The sequence below is a fragment of the Heliangelus exortis genome, chromosome 6 (genome assembly GCF_036169615.1).
Source record: "Heliangelus exortis chromosome 6, bHelExo1.hap1, whole genome shotgun sequence".
NCBI classification, from domain to species: Eukaryota; Metazoa; Chordata; class Aves; order Apodiformes; family Trochilidae; genus Heliangelus; species Heliangelus exortis.
This window is the reverse complement of record NC_092427.1, coordinates 36,573,946-36,598,323: the sequence shown is the minus strand read 5'-3', so window position 1 is coordinate 36,598,323 and position 24,378 is coordinate 36,573,946. Positions and strand designations below refer to the sequence as shown.

General features: G+C 40.9%; 1 protein-coding gene across 5 annotated transcripts in view; it reads left to right on the top strand.

Moving 5' to 3' along the window:
• The window catches only part of HECW2 (HECT, C2 and WW domain containing E3 ubiquitin protein ligase 2), a 140,627-nt gene that overhangs the window by 102,681 nt on the left and 13,568 nt on the right, over positions 1-24,378 (top strand). For all 5 annotated transcript variants that reach the window (XM_071747847.1, XM_071747849.1, XM_071747848.1 and 2 more), the window contains 11 exons: positions 579-729; positions 1,020-1,123; positions 2,661-2,785; positions 4,332-4,517; positions 8,151-8,285; positions 10,978-11,080; positions 12,072-12,168; positions 13,009-13,092; positions 15,843-15,952; positions 19,775-19,895; positions 20,861-20,974. In XM_071747847.1, coding sequence (XP_071603948.1) covers positions 579-729; positions 1,020-1,123; positions 2,661-2,785; positions 4,332-4,517; positions 8,151-8,285; positions 10,978-11,080; positions 12,072-12,168; positions 13,009-13,092; positions 15,843-15,952; positions 19,775-19,895; positions 20,861-20,974 — 1,330 coding nt within the window. The remainder of the gene's footprint in view (positions 1-578; positions 730-1,019; positions 1,124-2,660; positions 2,786-4,331; positions 4,518-8,150; positions 8,286-10,977; positions 11,081-12,071; positions 12,169-13,008; positions 13,093-15,842; positions 15,953-19,774; positions 19,896-20,860; positions 20,975-24,378) is intronic.

Here is a 24,378-nt window from a genome sequence, read left to right as displayed (position 1 = left end):
ATTCTAGAACACACATTTAGTAAATGAAGGAGTTTGATTGTTGCAGGTGCCCATCTTTTCTGGCAAGTTTGCCAAGACTTTAACTCAGGTGCATGTGAACCCAGGAAGAGCACTAGCATCTGTTTTCTTAGTTACTCTTAGCTGAGGAGAAACAATGACAGGTGTCAAGCTTTGGAAGGTTTTGGGTACTTATCCATTGGCCTCTAGCACTAGAATCAGCCTCAGAGATTGGATCTTTAATTATTTCAGTCCAAGAGAATCAGATGAAGTATACTGTTGTTTGGTTGGTTGGTTTTTTTCCTGGTACTGGTTAGTGGGAAATAGAGAAGACAAAGGAATATAAATTATTAGGTCTGGATTCAACAGAAGCTCAACTCCAGGGGGGGAATTTGATTTACAGGATAAAACAGGGAAAAGCCGTGTCTCTTAACCTTCCAGTGAGAAAGTTCTGACTGAAGTTATCCTATAAAAGAGGAACTTGGAACAAGGGGTTCAGTTACAAAAGTGACAAGAGCTGCAACACAGAAATAAATAAACCCCAAGCCCTCTGTCATTCCCAGTATCTTGTTGCTTTTCAGACTGGGAGGCTCGAATAGACAGCCACGGGCGGATTTTTTATGTGGACCACGTGAACAGAACAACAACCTGGCAGAGACCCACAGCCCCCCCAGCCCCTCAGATTCTCCAGAGGTCAAATTCCATACAGCAAATGGAACAGCTGAACCGCAGGTGAGGATTCTTTCTCCTTGCTGCTTGTCAGTTGTCTGCTTGCAAAGCTGCATTCACCACTGGGAGCCTGAGCGTGAGGACGGGGTCACAGTTGTCACCACAGCTGGACACGGCTGTTTATTTTGATGTGGCTGTCCCTTGCAATTTGTGTGTGGGCTCCCAGGGCTTCTGTATTCCACTTGTGAAGAGATTTAGAAGCTAGAAAATGCAGAAATTGAGTTCAGTGTCTATTACCCTTGGAACATAGGTACCATATGCTATATATGAAGTCCAGTTTTCTAACCCTCTAGGTACCAGAGCATCCGAAGAACAATGACTAATGACAGGCCTGAAGAGCATACAAATGCTGTGGATGGAGCTGGAGAGGAAACTGACTTTCACCATTCTAATGCAGGTTAAAAGACAACTGAATTCTTTTTCTCCCCTCTCCAAAGGAGCACTCATCTCAGAGATGGTTTTATGAGGGTGACATAAGGCAGAAGCTGACATCTGGTAGTCTGGGTGAAAATGAAACCATTTGTTTTCATTGCTGTCTGGTTTTTTGAAGATTACTGCTCAGCCTGTTCAATATGCTCAAGAGGTCAATTTAAGATTCAGAGCATTTTTCTGACAGCACCTGACTGAGTGAAAACACAGGCAGGACTTTTGCAGTGAAAAAGTGTAAAATTGGGTGGATTTTTTGTGGATATTTTGAGTCTGCTGCTGCATTTTGAAATGGTAGAATATAGGACAAGACAGGACCCTGGGTACTCATCAGCTTCATCTCTGTGATGCTGGTAGATAGGATGAGCTGTACCTAAGGCATACTGGACAAATGCTACCTCACATTTTCTTGTAACATATTATCCAGCTGATGGACATTATGTAAGTTTTTTAAACAATCTATTCTTTACAATTTCTCTTCTAAGGTATTCTTAAATCCACTACTTCCTAGTCTTTCTTCTTGGCTTGTGTTTTTAGGTCTCCATTTGCTTTGTTGACCTACTCAGGGTTGTCTGCATCTCCTCTGCAGCTCCTGAGGAATATTTTAGAAAATAAAATAAAACTATGATTATTGTAATGAACGGATCCAGAAAATTAACCCAATACTCAAGTGCTGCCACCCTTTCTCAAGTTTCCAGTCATTGCAGAACTTGTGCTTTAGCCAAGGGCTCCCTTGACATTTTTCTATAAGGCCTTAGCCTTTTCCTTTTGCATCTGTGTGCCTGTGCAGCCCCGTGGTTTGTTGTGCTGTTAACAAATCAGCTGGAAGCAAATTCAGGCTGAACCCTCATCAGCAAGTTCATCTAAATAAGCTTTTCATAGATCCAGTTAATAACTGCAGGGAAAACCCACCTGGTGACACATTCCAGCTTACTCCAATTATGACCTCTCTCCCCCTCTTCCTTTTATTCCATAGCATTTACCCATCCATATTTAGAATTTTACTCTTTATTCTTTTCCTTCTTTTTTAAAGTTTCTTACTCTGTTTAGGGTCTCATTCCCTGCCACTCTTCCCCTTTTTCTGCTTGTGGGTTACTGTTTGGTATCCATGGTAACTGTGTTTATGTGAATAAATGTTCATTTGCTGGGGAAGTTTGCAATGTGTATAAGAAAGAAACTGTGAAATGTAGAAGATGGCATAAAACTGAAAGGTGAAACTTGAAAGGTACTTCCTTGGCAAACTGTTTCCTAGCCACATAAGCTGCTGAATTTTTTTTTTTCTTTTTCACCATGAGCAAAAGTCACCAAACTAAAACTGTGGTATTTTCAGGGACCTCAGTGCTATGTTAGCAGAAATTGAGGTACACTTACATGAAGAATACTTAATAAACCTGAAATAACTGTATACTTAGTGCTTTGCTTTTGTGATGCAGCTCCATAGAGCTGTTTGCAGTGATGTTTTGGTAACAATTATTACTGGAAATCTTTCTCATTCACTTTGCTGTTAGATTTTCGAAGAGAGAATGTGCTGCCTCACTCTACCTCCAGATCCAGACTTACTTTATTGCTCCAGTCTCCCCCTGTGAAATTCCTTATCAGCCCAGAGTTCTTTACAGTGCTGCATTCTAACCCTGTGAGTATAGCACCTACAGCTGAAAGACTGTCATAAATATGTCCCTAGAGATGTGGTTGTCTTGTGTACAAAGGTATTCCTCAATGTTTGATGCTCAGTAGTCCATAGGGAGGCAAAATTTTTTTTTTTTTTTTTGCAAAATTCCTTGCAATCAGTGGGCTATTAGACTTGTCCTAGTTGGCATTGTAACTTTTTACAGTTTTTATTTTGTGTTCAGTTCTTCCTCTTTCTTACAATACAAAACTCACTTGTTTATTGAAGCAAGAACTTTCTCACTGTGCTTTCCAAGCAGGTGAGAGACAATTCTGAAAATGATGCTTACTTTTCAAGCTGCTTATGGGATTATTTGTTTCCCCCAGATTGTCTGGTTTATATCAAAAGATATTGGAGGTCACACTGAACAAAAAAGGATTGTAGTATATATTTTCCTTTTGCATTTGGCCTGTTCTTCAGAGCTGCTTCTTACACATTTTTTTCCCCCCCAGTGTTTCTTTTCCTTTGTGTAATGGGACGCATAGTGTGCATGAAGTAATGGAATGAATATTTTGTTGTCTGAAAGCACAATAATTAATAATTCAGTGGTTTTTTTAGTTCCTGGCCAGTGTTAGTTGAGTTTTGATAAATGTTGTATGTGTTTCTCTGTCTGAGAAAATCTGCTTATCTTGCATAGCTTTATCTTGAATATACAAAACAAGACAGAGACAGATGAGACCTCTGGCCAGGAGCAGAGGTGCAGGACCCACAGGGTGGTTTAGGTGGCAGCACCCTGCAGCAGGAGAGGAGGATCCATGTCTTGCTAATCCCAAAAGAAAAACCTGGGTTCTGGTTGGCTGGAAGGAAGGACATTAACTGTTCCTTCTCCCCTAATGTTTAAAGCTTTGCCTGTTTCTCAGTGCTCACCTTTTACTCTCCTGTTTTCATTTTATTGCATAAATGACATGGGCATGCAATGATAGGGGATTTTTGAAAAATCAAGAGGTGGAAACAATATTTATTTTAATTTCTCATGCATTTTTTCTATTTCTACAATATTCTACAATATTTCTGCAAGCTTGTGTATCTCTGTCCTGAAAGAGACATTACAAGCCTTATTGCTGTATTCTATGGCCGAATTTTAACTTGTTACTTTAAAAATGGGGGGATATCTACAAAATTTCTACTTTGAAAACAATTTTATTGTAATAGGATCCTTCACAGTTCCGGGGACAAGTGTGGTAAGTGGAATCTGTAATATATTTCACCCTTTGCTGAAGTGAGTCAGGAAATTTTCTAGATCCTAAGCAACATAAGAACCACCAAACACTTTTCCCAAACCTCAACAAGAGGATCAGGGTTTTTTTTTCCATAGTGTTGTGGCTTAGCTGGGGATTATTTTTAAAGGTTTCATGGATGATCGGATGATTTATTTACAGCGGAAACGTTGCCTCCTCGTAAGGAGGAGTTTTATCTTTGCAAAGGTAAAATGGATAAATGATAAAATGGCTAAAAGATAAAAGAGATGAGAGATAAAAGAGATAAATGCCCCTCTTGCTGTTTGTTTTTGCAGAGTGCCTACCGCATGTTTACAAATAACACGTGTTTGAAGCACATGATCACCAAAGTCCGGCGGGACACCCACCACTTCGAGCGCTACCAGCATAACCGGGACCTGGTGGGCTTCCTCAACATGTTTGCCAACAAACAGCTGGAGCTGCCCAGAGGCTGGGAAATGAAACATGACCATCAGGGCAAGGTAACTGCCATGCACACCTGGCTCTGCTGAGGGCTTGGGTTTGGATGTTGCCCTCTCAGGGCTTAATTGCCCTTAATAAGGGGATGCGTGCACATGGTTGGGCGTGAAAGAGGCTTTCACCAAAAGATTGGATTTTCTTATTTGTGCTGACAAAGCATGGTGTGAAAACAGAAGGAGACTCATAAGGAGACTCCTCAATCATTAGGAGGCAAAGACCTTAGAGGAGACCTTATTACCATGTTCCAGTACTTAAAAGGTGGCTACAAAGAAGATGGAGAGTCCCTATTTATAGGGACTCACGTGGGTGAGACAAGGGTTAATGGGCATAAGTTGCTCCTGGGGAGATTCTGATGGAACACAAGAGGTAAATGTTTCACCAGGAAAGCAGTCAGACACTGGAATGGTCTCCCAGGGGAAGTGGTGGATTTCCCCACTGGACAGTTTGAAGTGTCAGCTCGACAGGGTGCTGAGACATCTCATAGAGTATTACCTAGAAGGGTTGGACCAGATGATCCTTGAGCTCCCTTCCCATCTGACATTCATCTGACATGATTCTATAAAAAATGCAAGAAAACCTGCAGTTTTACAGTGAAATAAGTTACTCAGGTTCCCTTGGATGTTTAATACTTCTTTTGGAAAGAATTATCTACTGTGTAAGTACAGGCAGTTCCGTGGAATTCTTTGGAGTTTTGTCGCTGTGTTTGTAAGCTAATTCAGATACAAAGTTACTTTATGGTTATTTGAGATAATTTAGCTTTTCTTTAACTGTCAAGCTTTTTCTTAGGGCTTTTAATTTTCTTTTTGGGGTCTATCTTCATCCTCAGTGTTGGCTGGAATTCATTGCTGCACAGATCTACATACACACACATGTGTACAGACAAGCACCCAAGTACATTTGTGCACTATGTGTATGCACATCTTTATACTTTTAAAGCCATATGCAAGTGTATATACTTTTAAATTATATTTCTGCAAGACGTGCAAATTCTTAGTAGGTTATTGTAGAACCTTAATTATTTTTTTTCTTGCTACAATGAAAGAGTCCATAGCAATTGAATACTGAGGTCTTCAATAGAAGAAAAGGTATTTTAGCAAGCTTCTCAGCCATTCACTGGAAAGACAGCTTGGGCAGCTGACTGTGTTTGATGGGCTAAATGTAGTTTTGGCACTACCCAACTTATGTAAGGCTCTTCAAGCATCATAGCTTTATGGATTATAGCTAGGCAGGAGTTATGAGAGGAATTTTTTTGAAAGGAGACTGTGAGCCACACTGGATTTTGAACTGTGTGCCAATGTCCAGATTAGCCCAAAGCCTTGAAACCCTTATGATTATCTTCACCAAAACTTCAAAGCAGCAATTTCTCCTTTATTTTAAGGTTGGCTGCTACTAGCTGGCCTGGAAGCATTCCTATTTATTAAGACCTGATTGTCTTTAACTTCAGACTGGGTTGTGTATTTAAGTGTAGTGCTTAAAAGCACTGAGGGTCCTGCTAGGTTGCCACATTAACTCCAAGCACAGTGTAACTCAACTCAGGGTAGTACTTTCCCTTGTGTTGAAAACAGTACCTTGCTTTTCTAAGTGATTTTACAGTAAAACATTGACTTAATTAAGTCAGCCTTTGTTTTGGTGAAATTGCTTTGTATCTTATAAATACACCTGGACCAAACAAAATAAAACAGTAGCTAGAAGCATTCCAAAGAAACCTATAGCAAACACTTGCTAGAAGGTGAAATAAACCTAGCAATCAGGAGTGAGGTTCTCAGAAACTCTGTATATGTTCCAGCAGCCTCTTCCAGTCATTTCCAATCCAAAATTTCAGATTGCCTCTCATTCTGCTTTCCCACTGGTTTCTTTGTTCTCTTATCTGCATACTCGTGCTGCAGGTGACATCAGCCTTTGTCAAGATGAACAAGCTCTGCAGTAGGCTCAAACTTTGCAATAAAAATTGCATTTATTAAGTAAGCTTCATAGTTTTTGAAGGGTGGAACAGTCAATTTCACTTGTTTATCTCTAACTATAACATCTGATCAAAGCAGAGTTCTTCCTTACTGTCCAGGTACTGTGGGTCCTTGCCTGTAGCACAGGGTAGGGGTGCAGTCCATCTCTGTTAGGGCTGTGGGAGACTTGCTGCCCTCTTCTGGAGCTTTTCTAAGAGTTTGCAACTTGGATGTCCTTCCCTACACTTCTGCTTCCTTGGGAAAGGGAAGTTTGAACATTCCCACTCCCCCCAATCCATAATGGTCTTTCCTTGCATTATAGACATGCTGGTTTGTCTACTTACCTTCACACCAGTCAAAATAATTCCATTTTCTCTGGTCTGGCAGTACCAGGCAGTCTCAAACAATGATTTCCTGATTCCTCTCAGCATTGCTGCTCAAAGAGCCACTTCTGCTCTCCTCTCATCCCTGGAGGGCTGACTGAGGTTAGGAAGGCCAAAAAGAGAGTAATTTTAGCCTGGCCCAGCTGGGCTCACTGTGTGGCTACACAAACCCTGGGATAAAACCAGTGGTCAGGATGGGGGAAGATGCAAATGTTACTTTTGCTGACACTGCAGGACTGGATTGTTTATGAAGCTGTCGTCCAAATACCTCACTGGGATCCAAGGACAGAAATGGCTCCCACAGTCCCTGGCCACCTCTCTGATTGCTCAAACCAGATGTCACGTTCCTGGAACTCTCCTGCTCAAAACCAGGATCTTTTTTTTGTCATTTCCATGTGTTGCCAGCATTGCCACTGAAAAAGAAACCCACAAGTGTGTTGAAATAGAATTGTGCTGGTTTTCAAGTGCAACACTAACACTGGAAAAAGTTCATGTTTCTGGCCTCAGAAAAAGTTTAAATTTCTGGGCTTAGAAACCTTTCTGATTCAAATTAGACAGACTTGGAGGAGGTTTTCATTACCAGCATTCGTGCTGCTGTGACCTTGCTGACAGAAAATGACTGAGCAGCCACTTTGTGGTAGCTCTCACCACTTAAGTGATTTTCTTGCCATCACTTTTCTAACCCTGACAGACCTTTCCTTTTCTTTAGTTTTTTTTTCTTTTTTTTTGGGGGGGGAGGCTGGTTGTTGTTATTTTTTGGTTTGTTTTTTCTTTTTTTTTTAAGTTAGAATTAGTAGTATCAGGAGGCTGGAAAAAATGCCCAGTGGCCTGTAGTAGTTCATCACAGGATGCAATCATACATCTGACATACATCCACCCAATTGTGTCCATAATTAGGTGCTAATTAGTTCACCAAAGGGAACGGATTTGCCACTTAATGTCATCTCTTTAGATGCTTATAAGGAAATGAAAGGGAGAAGAAACCAAGATGACTGTTATTAAACACTGAGGTCTTCTTGACATTTATAACAAAGCTTCCCACTTCTGCTGCTTGTCAGGTGGGAACATCAAAGCCCTTTTTGGACAGGAATGAAGTAAAGCATTTGGAAAATCCATCCCTTCAGTGGGATGGAAAACTGTTTCCCCTCTTCTGCTGGAGGGAAGCAGGAGCCACAGTGATTTTCCAACGCCTCACGTCGGCGAGCGACACCTCGATCCTGGCCAGACATTAACCTCGGGTGGATTAAAAATAAAAATTTAAAAAAAAAACAAATTCCTGGCTATAAATTCTTCCTTTTTCCTCCTTCTCCAGGCTTTCTTTGTCGACCACAACTCCCGCACCACCACGTTCATCGACCCCCGGCTGCCCCTGCAGAGCAGCAGACCCACCAGCGCCTTGGTGCACCGCCAGCACTTAACCTGGCAGCGCAGCCACAGCGCTGGGGAGGTGAGCAGGGGCTGCCCTTCTCTCCAAGGGGGTCACCAGGGTTTTAGGGTCGTCCTCTTTCCTATCCTTCCCTTCCCAGTTTTAGGTTGGGAGCAGCGGGATCCTCCCGCGCCCGCAGCGCTCCTCTGTAAATGTTTATTGTTTGCTTTTGGTGTGGAATTTCAGAAGGGAAATATCAGACGTGAGTTTGTCTCACTTTTTAATTTGCAGTAACCCCATTTAACCACAGGAGAGCATCTGATTACAGATGACCAACATCTGTATCCTGTTTTTCACTGTCAGAATATGTATTGTTGTCCAGCCTGGTGTCTGTCCAAGGGTGTTGATACAACCCTGCAAATAAGGGAAGGGGGAAGTGACTGTGTGTTTATATAGATGTGCAACTTTCCTAGTGAGTATAAAAAAAATACTACCACAGTCAAGCTTCTCTCTGCTTTCTGAACAGAAATACATAGAAAATACTGTTTTGGTGATATGTCACTGACAACCATTTTCACCAGCAGTCTCCATGTTACTGTAATTTGCTTTTGCTTGTGAGCAAGAGTATGTACAATGACTGAGACTTCACTTGTTCTTTATTTAACTTTTATAATGTTGGCTGTGTGCTGTCCTTTCAAAGAAGGGCTATGCCATGCCAAGAATCAAAGATAACACAGTTGAGAATGGCAAGAGGACTGCTCTGATTTATCCTTTTTATAGCTCAGTCTTGTGGGTGTTGAAGTTCTGCTGGAGGCCTGTTTCAGAGTAGGCATGAACCATCTCTGCCACTTCTCTAAAAGGTCTCCTGCTGAGCTGCAGCAAGTCAGCTGCATATCTGGTCATGTCCTGTGTGAACATGGTTTAGTCACCCCTGATACTTCCCACACCCCACCCCCAATGTAAGGTGTATTTTACAAATGCTCTTAGATAGTGTTGTCCATCAGTTTGGTGATGTGATGCAGGCAATCATGTCTTAGAGCAGGCAAGGAAGATAGAAGTGTCTTCATGCAGCCATTCAGATCTTTGATAGGGTAAAGCAGATGTTTCTGTTATTACTGATTTATAACAGAGCAGAAATACATGTTTTTCCTTAACTTCCAAATATGCACTGAAATGATCTTTCTTTAAACAAGAAGCTGTCCTTAAGCCAGAAATTCATGTCAGCTGTGCTGCTGGAGTTCTCAATCCAGCAAAATGAGTTAGTTTATCCTATGCCATTGCATATACACAGTGAGCACTACCTGCCAAAATTTCCCAGTCCATCTAGATAGATGAAATTCCTTAAACCAGATTTCTACAGGTGATTTTAGAAGTATTTCCTTAATATTGTTACAGTTGTCACTTGAACAGAAGTATATTTCCAGACAGGAATCTCAAATACAGCAGACTGAGACAGTATTCTCATTCTGGGGTTAATGATGAGATGAAGTTCATTTTTATGAAATGCATGAATCTGAGCACCACTTTTTCTTTTGCTCTTACAACTGAAGTATTGCATATCTGCAGCTGATTTTCCTGGGTTTGATTCCATTCCATCAAATAACTGTACATTATAGCAGATGATGAATACTTAATGAAAAGAGAATTCTTAAAATACTTTCTTTGGATTTATCTCACCACAGACTTTAATGTTTGGAAGCCACTGACCCAGTTTGTACAGGGAGATGCTCTAAAGCAAACATTAACCAGTGTAAGGAATGCTTTCTGAGCTGACACTGAACTCCAAAATGAAGCTGGAGCTAATAATAATGGCATTCCTTTTCCAGCACAGTGCCTACAGGAAATAAGTTTTCATTTATCTCTGAGGGTATTATCAGAGACCACAAAGATCTTGGGAGATAGCTCGGGACTTCTGCTTCTTTGTCATTTCAGAGACTGGATTTAAAAACAACCTTTATAATTATTTGATATTTTGCAGAGAAATGTTTCAGAGGTCTTTGAAGCTTGGAAGTGTAGTTCAAATGTTAACTATTACATGTAGGCAGAGGAACATAGAGTGGGATGAAAATGAGGTCAAACAAAATGCTTTAAATAAATAAAATACAAAATACTGACACAGTAGAAATGGCTGAAGCCTCAGTACACAGAAAACTGCAGCAGTTGTTCCTGAGATCACAAATGCTGCCAAGAACAATTTTACATTGTGGTTCTACCCTAAAAAATGTTGATATGCAACATTTTTTTAATCCAAGAAAATAAACACAGAAATCAGAACAGTTTTACTGAATGGTTGTAGGAAACAGTTTTGGAGGCATTTGCCTTGCCTGAAAGTGTCCTGCCTCAGCCACAAACCTATTTCCAGTTCAGATTTAGATAAACTCCATTCATGCACAAAGGTAATAGGGTGGGGGGCTGATGAAGGAACAGAATTTGATTTTTGATCAGCCTTTGGTGTGGATGAAGATGTCTGTGGAGTACAAAAGACCCTCTGAAGAGATCCCAGTTGGAATTATTTTAGTCCCTCTTCAGGACAGGACTTTTATTTAAAAACAGCCCTCTACTTCCAGCCAGCTTTGAGTCTTCATTGAGGCACAGCATATTAAATAAATTCTCACTCCTAACTGTCATGCACCACCACACTGCAGTTGTTGCTGGGGACAGTCATCAAGAACAGCATTTGTGTACACTTTTAAGCTGTGTGAGTGGTCACTTTGGTGTAGGCAGGAGCATCTGCAGGCACAGAGACACTCACTGTGGTTCCTCACATCCTCAGGTTGGAGAAGACTCCCGCCATTCAGGACCCCCAGTTCTGCCCAGGCCATCCAGCACGTTCAACACAGTCAGCAGAGCTCAGTACCAGGACGTGGTTCCAGTGGGTAAGTCAGCCCACAGCCCCTTCCCTGGGAAGTTCTCTTTGGGGTTTTTCATGAGGCTGGGCTGGGTGGCAGCTCTGTCCAGCAGCACTTCCCCAGCTGCTCGGTTGCAGCCTGCAGGAATACTCCTGGGAAGTGTCTGTGTGGAAGCAAGCAGCCCATGTGTGGAACTTCTGCCTTCCTGGCTCACTGGCTCCAAGTGCTGACAGAAAGATTTGAGGCCAGTGAGCCAAGTTGTGTCCTGATGGGACTCTGTGTATTCCCAGTGATTTCTGTGCAACTAACTCCTGGGCATCTCATTTGGCAGGAGCTCAGAAAGTGTTAATCAGCTTGGAATTAGTCATTAGCTTAACTTCTCAGTTACATGCCCACAAAGTTACTGACTTCTGTGCCCCCAAGAACAGAATTTAGCTTATTCAATCCAACAGCTGTCACATTGTGCTAAATCAAGATAAATTAATCCGATTGACTATAACTGGCTCTTTGTACTGTGACATGTTTACTTGAAAATCTCTGCTAATTTAATTCCCCTCCCCTTGCCACGGACATGGTGTGCACACACTGCAGGCTCAGCAATTAATGACAATTTTATATGGCTGTTTCCAGTGACTGCTTTGTGTTTGAGAATGGATTGCACTGCACTGAAAACCAAGGTCCCTGCGATTTTATTCCTAGCAATCAATATTCTAGTTCATCATTAGCTGAGTGGGAGTGATGAAATATAATAGAAATTGCCAACAAAATTAGGACTGTCAACAGTGGGAAGGACAGGTCACCATCAGATTAGGTTTACAGTCAAGACACATTTCCTAAATGTTTCCTAAATGACAGCAGAATCAGTAGCCTGACATGAAAAAGTATTAACACAATACTGCTAAACTCCAAGCTGTGAAGATAAATTCTGCTGTCATTATTGTGCCAAAGTCAGAAGGAATGCAGCCCTGTCTTGCAGTACCTCCTTGTTTCAGCATGATGTTTTTGTTGATGTTTTCAGCTTACAATGACAAGATTGTTGCGTTTTTACGGCAGCCCAATATCTTTGAAATTCTACAAGAGCGTCAGCCAGATCTTACCAGGAATCATTCACTCAGGTAATAAAATCAGAGAAGCCTGTGACCCCCACTCAGTGCAAAATGCTCACCAGAATTAGTTTATTTCATTGAAATTAGCAGTGATAATAACAGACTGTACCCTTGTTGGCCTATTCAAACATATTCATAAAGCTGTGGGAAATGGGTTTGGTTTTGTATTTTTAGGTAGTTCCCTGAAATTAAGGTTTAAGAGAACAGAGGTAATGTGTTGCTACCAAATCAAGGTACTGACAGTAAAACTTTTGAAACAACAGGCAGAAGAGATTTTCTGGTGTCTTCTAAATATGCCAGGACAGCTGGGTGGCATGGCAAATGTGCCCATTCATCTGAGTATGTGTACAGCTGGGAGTGTGGGGCAGAATGGCATTTGGTTTTCTCCTTATCTTCTTTTTTTTACAGAAAAAGTCTGTCCTGACCTGATGATGCTTTCAGATATAATCTTACATCGATCACAATTTTTACTATTTTGCCATACTTTTTGAAATGGGGTTCTGCATGGTTTTGTGCAGTCCAATGAGATTGGATGGCAAAGGGTCTTTGTTAAGTGGTTGTTATAATTTGTATGCTTAACCCAGGAATTATAAAAAGTGAAATTTAGAAAGTAGCAAGATCCCTTGTCAGGTGTATTCCTCACAAAGCCTTTAGTTCATGTACTTGGGTTTAAAAGATGGAATGACAACTCAGATTAGTGACTCAGGTACCTCTGCATCTCACTCTGCATTTACGATATACCCTGTATTTTTTTAAATTTTTTTGTTGTTTGTTTTTTGTTCCCATGGAGTACATTGCTGCCTTATTTGCCAAAGATATTTTGGAGGTCTTTTTTTACTGCTTCCACAGGGAGAAGATCCAGTTCATCCGGACAGAGGGGACCCCTGGGTTAGTGCGTTTGTCCAGCGATGCAGACCTTGTCATGTTGCTCAGGTAGGCACAGCTGCTTCTCTGGGATGCAACAGACTGGGGCATGTGCTGAGGAGCTCTGCAGTGAGTGCTGGTTTCCCCTTCAGGATTTATACTTGCAGCTGGGGGAGCTACAGCTCCAGGTTTTTTTATTTTCATCAGCTAGGAGCTGAAGGTCACATTTTTCCATAGGAGCGATGGAATGTGTTGTTCTGTCTGAGGTAAGGCAAGTGCAAGAGTTCTGTGCTTATGATCCTGATGGGTTTGCCCAGACCACCTTTTCTTGTCCTGTTGCATCCAGCTCTGATGTTTAGATGAGTGGTAAAGTTTAGGTTTCTTTACAAGAATGTGCCAAGAATGCATCTGTTTAGTTCTGTGATTTGGGAAGTCTGTGAACATTCACACTTGAGATGTCTTTTTATTGTTTCATGTCTTGTTGCCTCTTCACTATGCTGTCAAGCATTGTCCCCTTAATGAAAGGAAGTAATGTTACAGAGCTCAAGAAATAAGAAGCTGTTTCTTTAACATTTTTCATTTGACCAATTAACTCAAAAAATCAGGCAGATTTTTTTTCTAGAGCTAAACCTGTGTTGTCTTTGTGTTGTATGCTCATCCATTGTGAAAGTGCATGAAGAAATCCATGAGTACCTTTGAAACTGAATCTAGTGAAATAGGATTGGCATTAGTAGTAGTCCTTTGAGGTCAGGTTGCATAATCATAATCCTTTCTGGTTGCTAAATCTCTGAATTAATTACAGCTATTAAGAAAATCTCATTTTAAAGCCATGCTGAGGCTTTTCAAAAATTATAATATTTCTTAAAAACCCTTTAAAATTTTTTGTTTTCATACATAACATATCCAGATGACACGTGCTTTACACAGAAAAATGGGGCTCCAGCAATTTGTAAATAAAGATTGCCTGAATGATTTTATGTTTGCTCTTTGACTGGGTTTTGTCCTCACTCCTGTTCTGTTAACAGCAAAGACTGCAAATAATTCAAGCAAGTGAAATTTTTTATTGCAATCTTTTTTTATAGAAAGGCACTGATCAGTATAACTAATTTTTAAGAGGATAGCAGTAGCCAGTGCCTCCCTAGAATAATCTTACCATATTCTTCAGATTTAATTTTTCTCACTCTACTTTTTTTCAAAAAAATATCCAGCTGAAAAACATTGAGGATTTACTTTCCTTTATTATTTTTTTTAATAATCTAATAGAAGCATTGCACTGAGGACATGTTACTAATAAAATTAATCTACACATCCATCAGTTTCTTAAAACCTCTTTTAACCTCAAGATTGGACCAAGTTATTGTGAGCTCATTGTGAGTAAATCCTGGTGTAGAATTGAAGATGAGCTAAGTTAAAATTGTGGTGCAGTGAGATGATGAAATTTCTCCTCTTCACATTCTTTATACTTGGTGGTTTTTTTACTTGTAACCCTATCCTCTAGCAGGGTGTCATCATGACCCATCTCTGTGAAACCCTAAAAAACCAGCACTCTAATCACAATCTGCTCTCCAACCACAGCTTCCTGGGGCTCAGGGCACTTGGGTTCAGTGTCTGCCTTGGGGGGAATGTGATTAGGGACTGAGGGAGGTGCAGGGTTTCACATTTTTCAAAATACTCTTAAGAATGGCATTGTATTACACTTTAGGTCTTAAGAAGAATGTATTTTTTAAATTTCTTCTTCCAAATGTTTGGGGTTTTTTTGTTGCACAACACAAATCATCATCTCGACTCTTACTTTAATGCAAGAGTGATTTATATTTTATCACAGCTGCAGCACCTAAATGTTACTTGAAGGAAAACAATGCATGGTCATGAAAGTAAAAAGAACTGTCAGAAAATACTGCCTCAAAAGCAAACAAAAAAACCCCCAAACAAACAAACAAAAAAACCCCAGCAACAACAAAACACCACATGCAAGAAATCCTAGGTATTTTTTCAGTGAAAAAACTTAGTAAGAAACATCTTTTCTTTGAATATTCTTTTTCAGTGGTGGAGCTCAACAGTAAAGGACTCACATATGATTTTCTCTGTAGCTCAAAGCTGGAAAATAAATTTTACAACAGGTTATTCTTAACTGTGTTGTGTTTTAACACCAAACAGAGGCTTTGGTATCAGTCTATTCTGATACCAGATACTCTGTCTCTTAGGATTTGATTGTCAATTTTGGGGAAAGGCTTATATATAAATATATATATAGGGGCTCTATGTACATAGATGCAGTGAGCAGGCTGCAAAGTGTTTGTTGTTTTTTTCTTAAAAATTGTGTAGCACTGCTAGACAAGTAACTTGACCTGAGCAGACTGGATGTGATACCAGTTTCACCAACAGTGTTGCTATTACAATAAAGAAATAACTTGTAACAACAAGCTTACAATTCAATACCCTCAACAAGTTCAGATCTGATTCTTAATCCTGGAGGCTTAGAATGTTTGTCTCTGTTCCTGGTCTTGATGCAGCACTGCAGGTCTTTTTCCAGGAAAGTGTGACTGAGGTTATTGACCTCCTTGTAATGAGAACACAAGGGAAAGAAAAACAAAAACCCAACAGAACAAGAAGACAGAATAGATAGTAATGTCCCACAAAAGTAGTAATTACTGACTTCCATGCTTTGATGAAGGGAGTGGCAATAAAATATTTTGTAGCACTCTAAGAGTGCACAGTGGGAGGAAAGCAGGCTGATAACTAGCCATTTATTCCTATGAAATGAGAAATGCCTTTCATTCAAACAAACATGTTATTTCTTATTTTCTGCTTTCTACCAGCTTGTTTGAGGAGGAGATCATGTCATATGTGCCACCACATGCCTTACTTCATCCCAGTTATTGCCAGTCCCCAAGAGGCTCACCAGTGTCTTCACCTCAGAACTCTCCAGGTAAGTTGTTCAGGCACAGCTACTGCAGGGGCTTCACAAAACCATTTCTCACACTTGGGAAGGACCAGTTCCAGACCAGTAAAGTCAGTAGCATCCTCCTGCTGCCTTCCCAGAAGCCAGAGAGCAAAACCAACAGAAAAAATATACTTTGTTTTCGAAATTGAGGTTCACAGCACACTGAAATCAAGAACTACTATTTGGAAACTGTAACTTATTCCCCTTTGAAGTTCCCAACTTTCAGACAGGTGCTGAAGTGTCCTTCTGAGTGTCCTGTGAGTCCCTGCAGGACTTCATCATGATGGTATCTGTAAAGATACTGCAGCAGATCCAGTTAAGTTTCCATCATGCTGCATGTAGTGCCTTCCCACCTTTCTGATGATGCAAGGTCTCTTGTGCCAGCAACAATGAAGATTTTAGTCCTATTTTTGAGCAAAGTCAAAAAATATGATCACATTTGACTCTCAGACCTGAACCTTTGCCTTGGGCTCACCAGATGTGTTGGTGGTAGAAAAGATTGGTGTGTTACAGCTTCAGAGGTTGTGATTTTGTTCTGACTTGTAAAACATGCAAACTTGTTTTTACTGATGTGGAACAACTGAGGGATTGCTCATGCCAGGATCCTGATGCCTACAGAATTAAAACCATAATTGCAGGTTAAAATAATAGTGTTTCTGGGGCTGTGGGGCAAGGAGTGACAATTTTATGTAAAGCCAGATTGTTGTCCCTTAATGTGAGCTGAAAAGATGGCATCTCTGAGCTGTCTGGAAATGCATGTCAGAATGGCATGAAACTGGTATTTTTCCTGTTAACTAAATTGTGGATTATTTCAAATATGCCAAGTTCCATTTGACCTCTTCAGGCTAAGTACATGTGAATTTTTTAGTGTGTTGCTATTCCTTATTTCCTCAGGAAGATAGCAGGTAAGTAAAATAAAATCACTGCAGTGAATCAGATGTGGCTTAAGGGGATTTCTACAAAACTGAGAACAGTATAGATAATTGGAGAACATTTGGGATGGAAGTAACTCTAGGTAGTTCCAGGCAATAAAAGAATTTAATCAGAAGTAGTACTGTGATTTTTATGGGTATTTCCCAGTCCACAATCATAAAAAGCTTTGCTTTGTCAAGAAACCATTCACAAACACGTCCTGAGTGGTAGTTTTTCCTGCTGCTGGACTTAAGGACCTCTGCAGGACCTGTTCAGAGAAACAGTCCAGATGCCTTAATGATCTTATGGCATTTGGCTAGGCAGCAAAATATAAAGCTCACATGTATTGATATATTGATACATATATGGCTTAGAGATAACTGTTTTAATTTGCTGAAAAGAAAGCAAGAATGAGATCTGTTTATAAGCACCTAATTTTCAGCTGCAAAGCCAGCAGTCTTGTTTTGAGTAAAAAACAATCTTGGCTTTCAGAGTTATAATTTTTTCATTACTAGTACATGCACTGAAGCATGCTGGGCAGGGCTTCACTCCAACAAAGCCATTTAAAAAGGCATTCAGTCTTTTTATGGGGCATTTTCATCTCTTTCTTCAGGAACCAGCACACAGTGAGGGATAAACAACACTGGTTTCAGTCCCATTCTCCTTAAAACTGTAATCTCTATTCTGTTTCATAGAAAAAACAGAGAGAGAGCATTGAACCTCCCAGCCATTCTGCGAGGCTGCATGTTTGTGTTGGTGTACAAATGACTTTTTTGAGGAGAAATTGTAAATAGCCTGTGGTTTCTGTGGAGGCTCTGTGTTTTTTCATCAGCTGAATGGGCTGAGGTTGCGTGCTGAGGATCCATTGTTGGGATCAGCCCCTCTCAGTTGTGCTTTCTCTGATGAACAGATGAAAGTCACCAAAAAGATGAAAGATGAACAGTCACCAAGCTACTCTTGATATCAGCTTTAGAATATAACCTTTTTGAAACTCCAGTAGGATCATCACGTGGCTGGGATTTTTCAGCTCCTCCATTAACATCTTTTGTTCCCAAGGCAGAAGCAATCACTGTAATTGCCCAGGAATTTCTTGGCGTATGCATCTGATTTGCAATGAGGACTTGTCATGTGCTGACAGAAGAATATACTGCTGTTTTCTGAGCCCTGTCACCAGATTTATGTTCTGCAGGATCTCTCAGCAAAAGCTTCCTTCAGGGGTTAAGATTCAAGGATGCTTTTGTGGCAGGGGTTTTTTTGCTTTGTTTTTTTGACGGCTACATTTTTGTACCTACTTTGACCCAAAGCAAAATAAACAAAGCAGGGGGAAAAGGCCAAGAATTAAAATTTAGGCTGTTTACAGTTTCAGGTTTCTGTAAGTGTTCTAGAGAACACATCTGAGTGTAGCATTTGGAATCCTCAGTGCTCTCAGTATAACAGGACAACCACTGCAGATTAATCACTGACCACAATTTCTTTTCCCGGACGGGCCCTACGTGTTCCTGTGGGAACTCCTGAGGATTCCTTGACACTTTTCTGTTCTTCCCACACATCACTCTCAAGCCTAGAACAAGTGGCAAGTGTCTTTCTGGTCAGACAGGTCTTCAATGGCATTCAGTGTTAATACTGCTCTTGCTTGTTCTCTGCAGAGGGATCAGCAGCCACTTCCACAGGACGTGCAGGTCGCCCTCGCTGGCAGACCCGGATGCTTTGTGGCTAAGCAAGCTGCTTTCTTTTCCCCCACTCTCTGCCTGCAGGCTGAGAAGATACACACATCCCCCTCTCTTTCTCACTCATCACCTGAAATGTTCTATTCTCATGCCTTCACCCACAGAAGCAATAAAAGTTCCTGTGCTGGCTTGGTTCCACGCAGGGGGCCAAAAGAAAACTCCTGTAAGGAGCTGATTGTCACTTAAAGAGACACAACTCAACATAAAGGTGCCCCATATCACCACCAGCTGCAGATGAGTGGTTGGCAACCCCTGTATACTGTAGGGCATGAGAAATTTTAAGCATCTTCTGCCTTTTTTTTGGGGGGGGATGTCTAAATAGCCATGCCAGGGAGGAATTTAGTGTTCTAAAAACCAGAAGAAGATGAACTTAAAAGGTCTCGGGTTAAGTCTCTGTGGTGCTTTGTCTTGCAGTCAAATCCATTGAAATAATTTATCCATGGAGGCAGTGGAAGTTCTAATGGTTGGGATATTCAGAACAGATCAGACTGAACACATAATCTGCATATGCTAGACTTGTACATGCCATTTTTCTGACATACAGATCTCATCTCTCCCTGCTTTTAAGAAACTGACCCTTAAAAACAGGTTTTCAAGAACAAATTCACTGAGATGACCCCCATGTATGTTCCTGGACCCCCCATGTGAAAGCTCCACAAACTGAAATTTGGTAGCCTTTACAGTCTTCTTCCTTCTACTTGCCCAAAGACAAACTTCTGCTGGGGCATTTCCAAAAGTCTTTCTTCTTCAGCATGGTGTATTCAAGGAGTATGGCAGAGAACAGGCTGTTTATACTTTTTTTCTAAGGTCCTTTTGCCTGATAATATTAGAACTGGAACAGAGCAGACCTTTTGTTCCTGGAGCTGTTTTAAAGGTGACACATGAGGTGTCTGAGAAACAAAAGTTAATTCTTCTCAGTTGACTGTACTGGTTTTTAATCCATCTGTTGCATTGACCTGGATTTGCTCTTTTAAGACTTACTTTAGAAAGATTATACTAGTGGAAATGAGCAAGCAAAAAGTTTGGGATGCAGAACAGACTCTTTATAAAGGTGGCTAAACCAAACCCACCCCATGCCTTTGCTCTGAAGGAGTCTGTTCAGTAGAGGAGGGGACATTTCATCAGTTTGTGTCAACCCAGCTCATTCTTTGCTCATTGCTTCCTGCAGGTACTCAGCGTGCCAATGCCCGAGCTCCAGCTCCTTACAAAAGAGATTTTGAAGCCAAGCTGAGGAACTTCTACAGGAAGTTGGAGACTAAAGGATATGGACAAGGCCCAGGGAAATTGAAGTATGTTGAAGAATCTCATGAAACTGGGTTTGTTTCTCAGGCAACTTGCCTTGCATGGCTACAAGCATCTCCCCACTAGCTGGAGTGCAGATGTTATGGTTACCCTTGCAGTTCAGGAAATATAAAGCTTACCTTAAAATTGTTGGTGCCAGCATGTGATTCACAGCAAGTTCTGAGCACTTCTTTTCTCTGTTCCCTCCAGCTATATTGTCAGACTGGCAATGTATTACCAATATATTGCCAAAAATCACTTTGGGAATGCAGAGCAGAAGGCATCTGAATTCTTCCATCATAGCAATTGATAGGATATAAGCAGTCACATCTTCTCATGTCTTTTACTGCTGGAAAAATTAGATAAGACTTCTCTTTTGTACATCATTGTCTGTATTGTTCATGGTCCTCTTTAATAACAAAGACTCAGAAAACACAATGCTACCAAATTCTCATGATCACCTTAAAAAACTGCTAGTATTTTTACTTCAGCACACTTAATGCTAGAGGGAGGTCTCCCTCCTTCATATATTTGGTAATTATGTGAGTACCATAAGATACTTTTAGGGTTTTGCAGTTTTATCTTTTTCCTTGTTAAGGTATTGTTTTTCACATGAATGATTAGATTCTTGCTTACACTAAGACTTATTTAGAGGCCCATCCTTACAAAAGGATTTTAAACTTTATGAAAATCCCCACTTCAAAACCCTTCCCAATGAAGTCTTCACATCAAGGAAGAACCAGGGTAGAATAAAAAATCCGTACAATCCCTAAATGAGAGACATTTTACTGAAATCTCCAGCAGAGCCTGGAAGGAGCAGACTAACAAACAGAAGCTGGTGATCTGGATCAAGGGATCCAGCAGAACCATCTGTCTCTATGCAGACACCTTGTTACCTCTCATTGTCAATCAATGGTTCTAACTGTGGTTCTTGTTCAAGAATTGCTGTTTCAAAATCATTTTTGTTCTTCAGATTAATCATCAGGAGAGATCACTTGCTGGAAGATGCCTTTAACCAGATCATGGGCTACTCAAGAAAAGACCTGCAGAGAAATAAACTCTATGTCACGTTTGTGGGGGAAGAAGGGTGAGTAGAACAGGGAAGCAAATGTGATCTCAGAACTCAGTGTGTCTTGCAGCAGCTGTTTCACCAAACTGGAGTGAAAAGAGGAAGGGCTGCAGTCAGGAAATGCTGTATACATAAGCCTAGAACATACAGCTGTTCAAAATGACTTTTTGGGCATTGGGAAATGTAACATATCCTGCCTTTGCAAAACTAAATGCTCCTGTTTCTGTGAGCTTTCACAATAGCTGGAGTGTGTTTCAGGATGTTGATGGGCAAGCAAAGAAAAAACAATCCACTTTCTCATGTTATTTATTTTCTGTCCATGCTGACATTAAATCTTGGGTGTCTGTTAAAAGGCAGCTGCCATTTGCTGGAAGGGAGTTAGAGTAGAGGCTTAATCCCCCAGTTTAACTCCTGTCTGAGGCAAATGGGAGCTTGGTGGTACTGGAGCTGCTCACTGCCTGGCCAGGCCAGGCCCTGTGTCACAAAGCAACGAGGCTGTCACTGGCTGTCAAAGAAACACAATTATTCCTGACATTTCAAAATAATTTCAGAGACTGCTCAGTCTGTGTCTGACAAAAGTCTTAAGATGTTAGAGGATGCGCTGCAAAGCAAGATGTGCTTATATATATTTTTTTTTTTTTTTGCAAGTAAAACTGGAGCAATGTACCACTTGCCTCTTTCACCTCTTGATCTGAGCCCCCTGTGTCAGATTTTGAAGCCTGCAGCTTCACACAACAATATTTTTATTGCTATATTTCATTAACATGTTTGGAAATACACTCAAAGTTTTATTCCTCAGTAAAAACTGCAGCACCACAGCTCTTGGAATGCTGCAGTGTGTGTTATTGCCATGCCATGTGTGAGTCTGCTAAACAGCTAAATGGTAACTGAAGCCTCTCAGACAAGATGAGATAAAATGAATGTGTCTTTGCAAACACCTAAATCCTGTTGTTTGTTCAAAAGTTCACCCAGAAGTTCCTCGTGGTAATAAGGACTCCCTGAAGTCTTCAAGTAAAAAAAAAAAACCTTGACAGCTGAGAGCCAAGTGTGGACTTGTTGGTATAAATAATATCACCATGCTGTCTGAGGAAGAGCTCAGAACTGGACTGACAAGGCTGGTGCAGGATGGGATTGCACTGTCTGACAGAGGAGGGTGGGGATGCAGGAACCAGGGCTGTCTTCCACAGCCCCACCAGCCTTGACTTCCATGGCTACAACCTCACCTCAGACTGAAAAATGAAAGGGAGAATTTGAAAATCATCCAGGAGTAGAGATGCATCCAGCCAGGACCCATCTCCTGCCAGCACACATCAGGCTTTTTGCATTTCATCACTGCACAGGGAGATGAAAGGTGAGCTGGGAACAGGGGATGACACATCCTGTGCCCTCTGTACCCACCTTCACACAAGACTCTTTTCTAAATGGGAAAGAGTGAGTTAATGAAGAGCAGAGTGAAATTGAAATTACATCAATTCTCTATTTACAAACCTGTGTTTTGAATTAAGAAAGGCTGTGTGCAAGCAGTATTGTTTCATCAGAGATGGTGCAAGGAGATGTGTCCCATCAGACTACTCATTTGGCTGGGTGTAGAAAGACAGGTCAGGGTGGAGAAGAGGAGGATGATGAGAGGGAGGAATACTGAAAGATAATTGTTTCCTCTTTACTCCTCCTATTCCTTTTTTAAGTGGGAGTTTGCTCTTGCATTGCTTTTCTTTTTGGTAAAGAGGTGTAAATCTTAAAGGAATGAGATCCTCAGTAACTAATTCTTTGTAACTATTGATTCATTAGTGTATAAATTTCTAAGTGGGGCAAATCAGACATAGTTTGCTGCTCATATGATTTATATCATAAGTCTCACAATCTTTGGTGTCTTCAAATTTTGCAGTCATGCAGCTGTGATGCCAGCTTAATGTTTTTACACTTGCACCTCATGTGGTGATAAATGAAGAAATGATGAAACCCCAAAGAATATGGTTCCTTCAAGTTACTTTCCCTCCATTCTGTTAGCTCCCAGCAGAAGCTGCTTTGCACTGAAGAGTGGTAAACCTGAAGTATTAATTGTGCTTCCTAGGAGACATGAGTCATGTTGCCAACAACAGATTACTCCTGAATACCCAAATGCCCCACAGTTGCAGCTGTTGTGTGGTTGCATACCTCTTGTATGAAGTTTTCTCACCCTTGTGCCAAGCCTTTAATTGTGGGATAAATCTGCCTGGCAGTGCAGCACTCTCATGATTGATTTATTTAACATGACTCACAGTAACTCTGTGTACAAAAGGAGCTGTAGGAAATAGCTGGTAGTCAAGCATATAGCTCCTATTCTATCTTAAGATTTTATAAGGAGTGTGATCATCCCAAAAGTTTGCAAGAATCTTCCAGATGACCCTTCACTAGATCCTGGTCGTTGTGCCAGGATTAAGATCCAACAGTTGTCCATGATATCAAACCATTTTGTTCCTTTTCTGCAATTTGAGGATGGAATCTGCCCTTCCTGCCAGGGGTGAGGATCTGTTTCCATACTTCACATCTGAAGCTTCACAGAAGCCAAGTACTTCCAAATGGCTGAAAGGAAAATGTTTTTCATTCAACAGAAGAAAGAGGCTTTGTCCTCTGCTTGGTAGTGGTACCTTGCCTTTACTTTCCCATCAGCCTCATTCTCAACAGCTCTCTGGAAAAGTTCAGGAGCCAAAACATGAGTTGCAGAAGTCCTGGGTGAAAGCTGTGATACTTCTATCTGTGCACTGTCTTGGTACTAAAGCAAGACCTTAAAAGCCAAGTATGAAATCTTCAGACTACAGAGATACCTATTTTTAGCTATTTGATAGGATTATGATAATCTCTGTTCCCCACAGGAAAATCCAGGTTTTCTGTTTTCCAGCTCTAGCAGAGCATTAACTTGATACTTAACTCACTTCACTGGTGACCTGCAGCATCATGTCAAAATTCAGTCTCAGTCTTTTGTCAGCAAGGAGATTGTTTATGATTCAGGAAGAAGTGGTTGTTTAAATTCCTCCTTCATTAGGACTGGAATCTTGAAATACCAAAAAACCCAACCAAACAACCCAAGGAAATGGACTCTCCAAAAGACATTTAAATGCACTCAAGTTTGGAAGACAGACAAGAAAATTTAGACCAAGAAAGATAAATCACTGAAGTAATCTCAGATTATATTGCTAGGGAAAACAGAAATATTATCCCTCAAATTGTCCTATTGTTGCAAGTCTGCAAAGACAAAATATGACCACTGCTCATTCTCATTCTTAATTTGTCAGACACAGCTGAGCCTATTGTTGGTTCTTGTCATGTTTCCTCCCCTCCCCACCTCCTTGCCCCCCAATTCTTTGGTTATATTCCTGTGGTAAAGAGGCCATTACAGCTGGAGCCAGCATTTCTGAGGAGAGCAGCCTGCATGGAGCACTTGG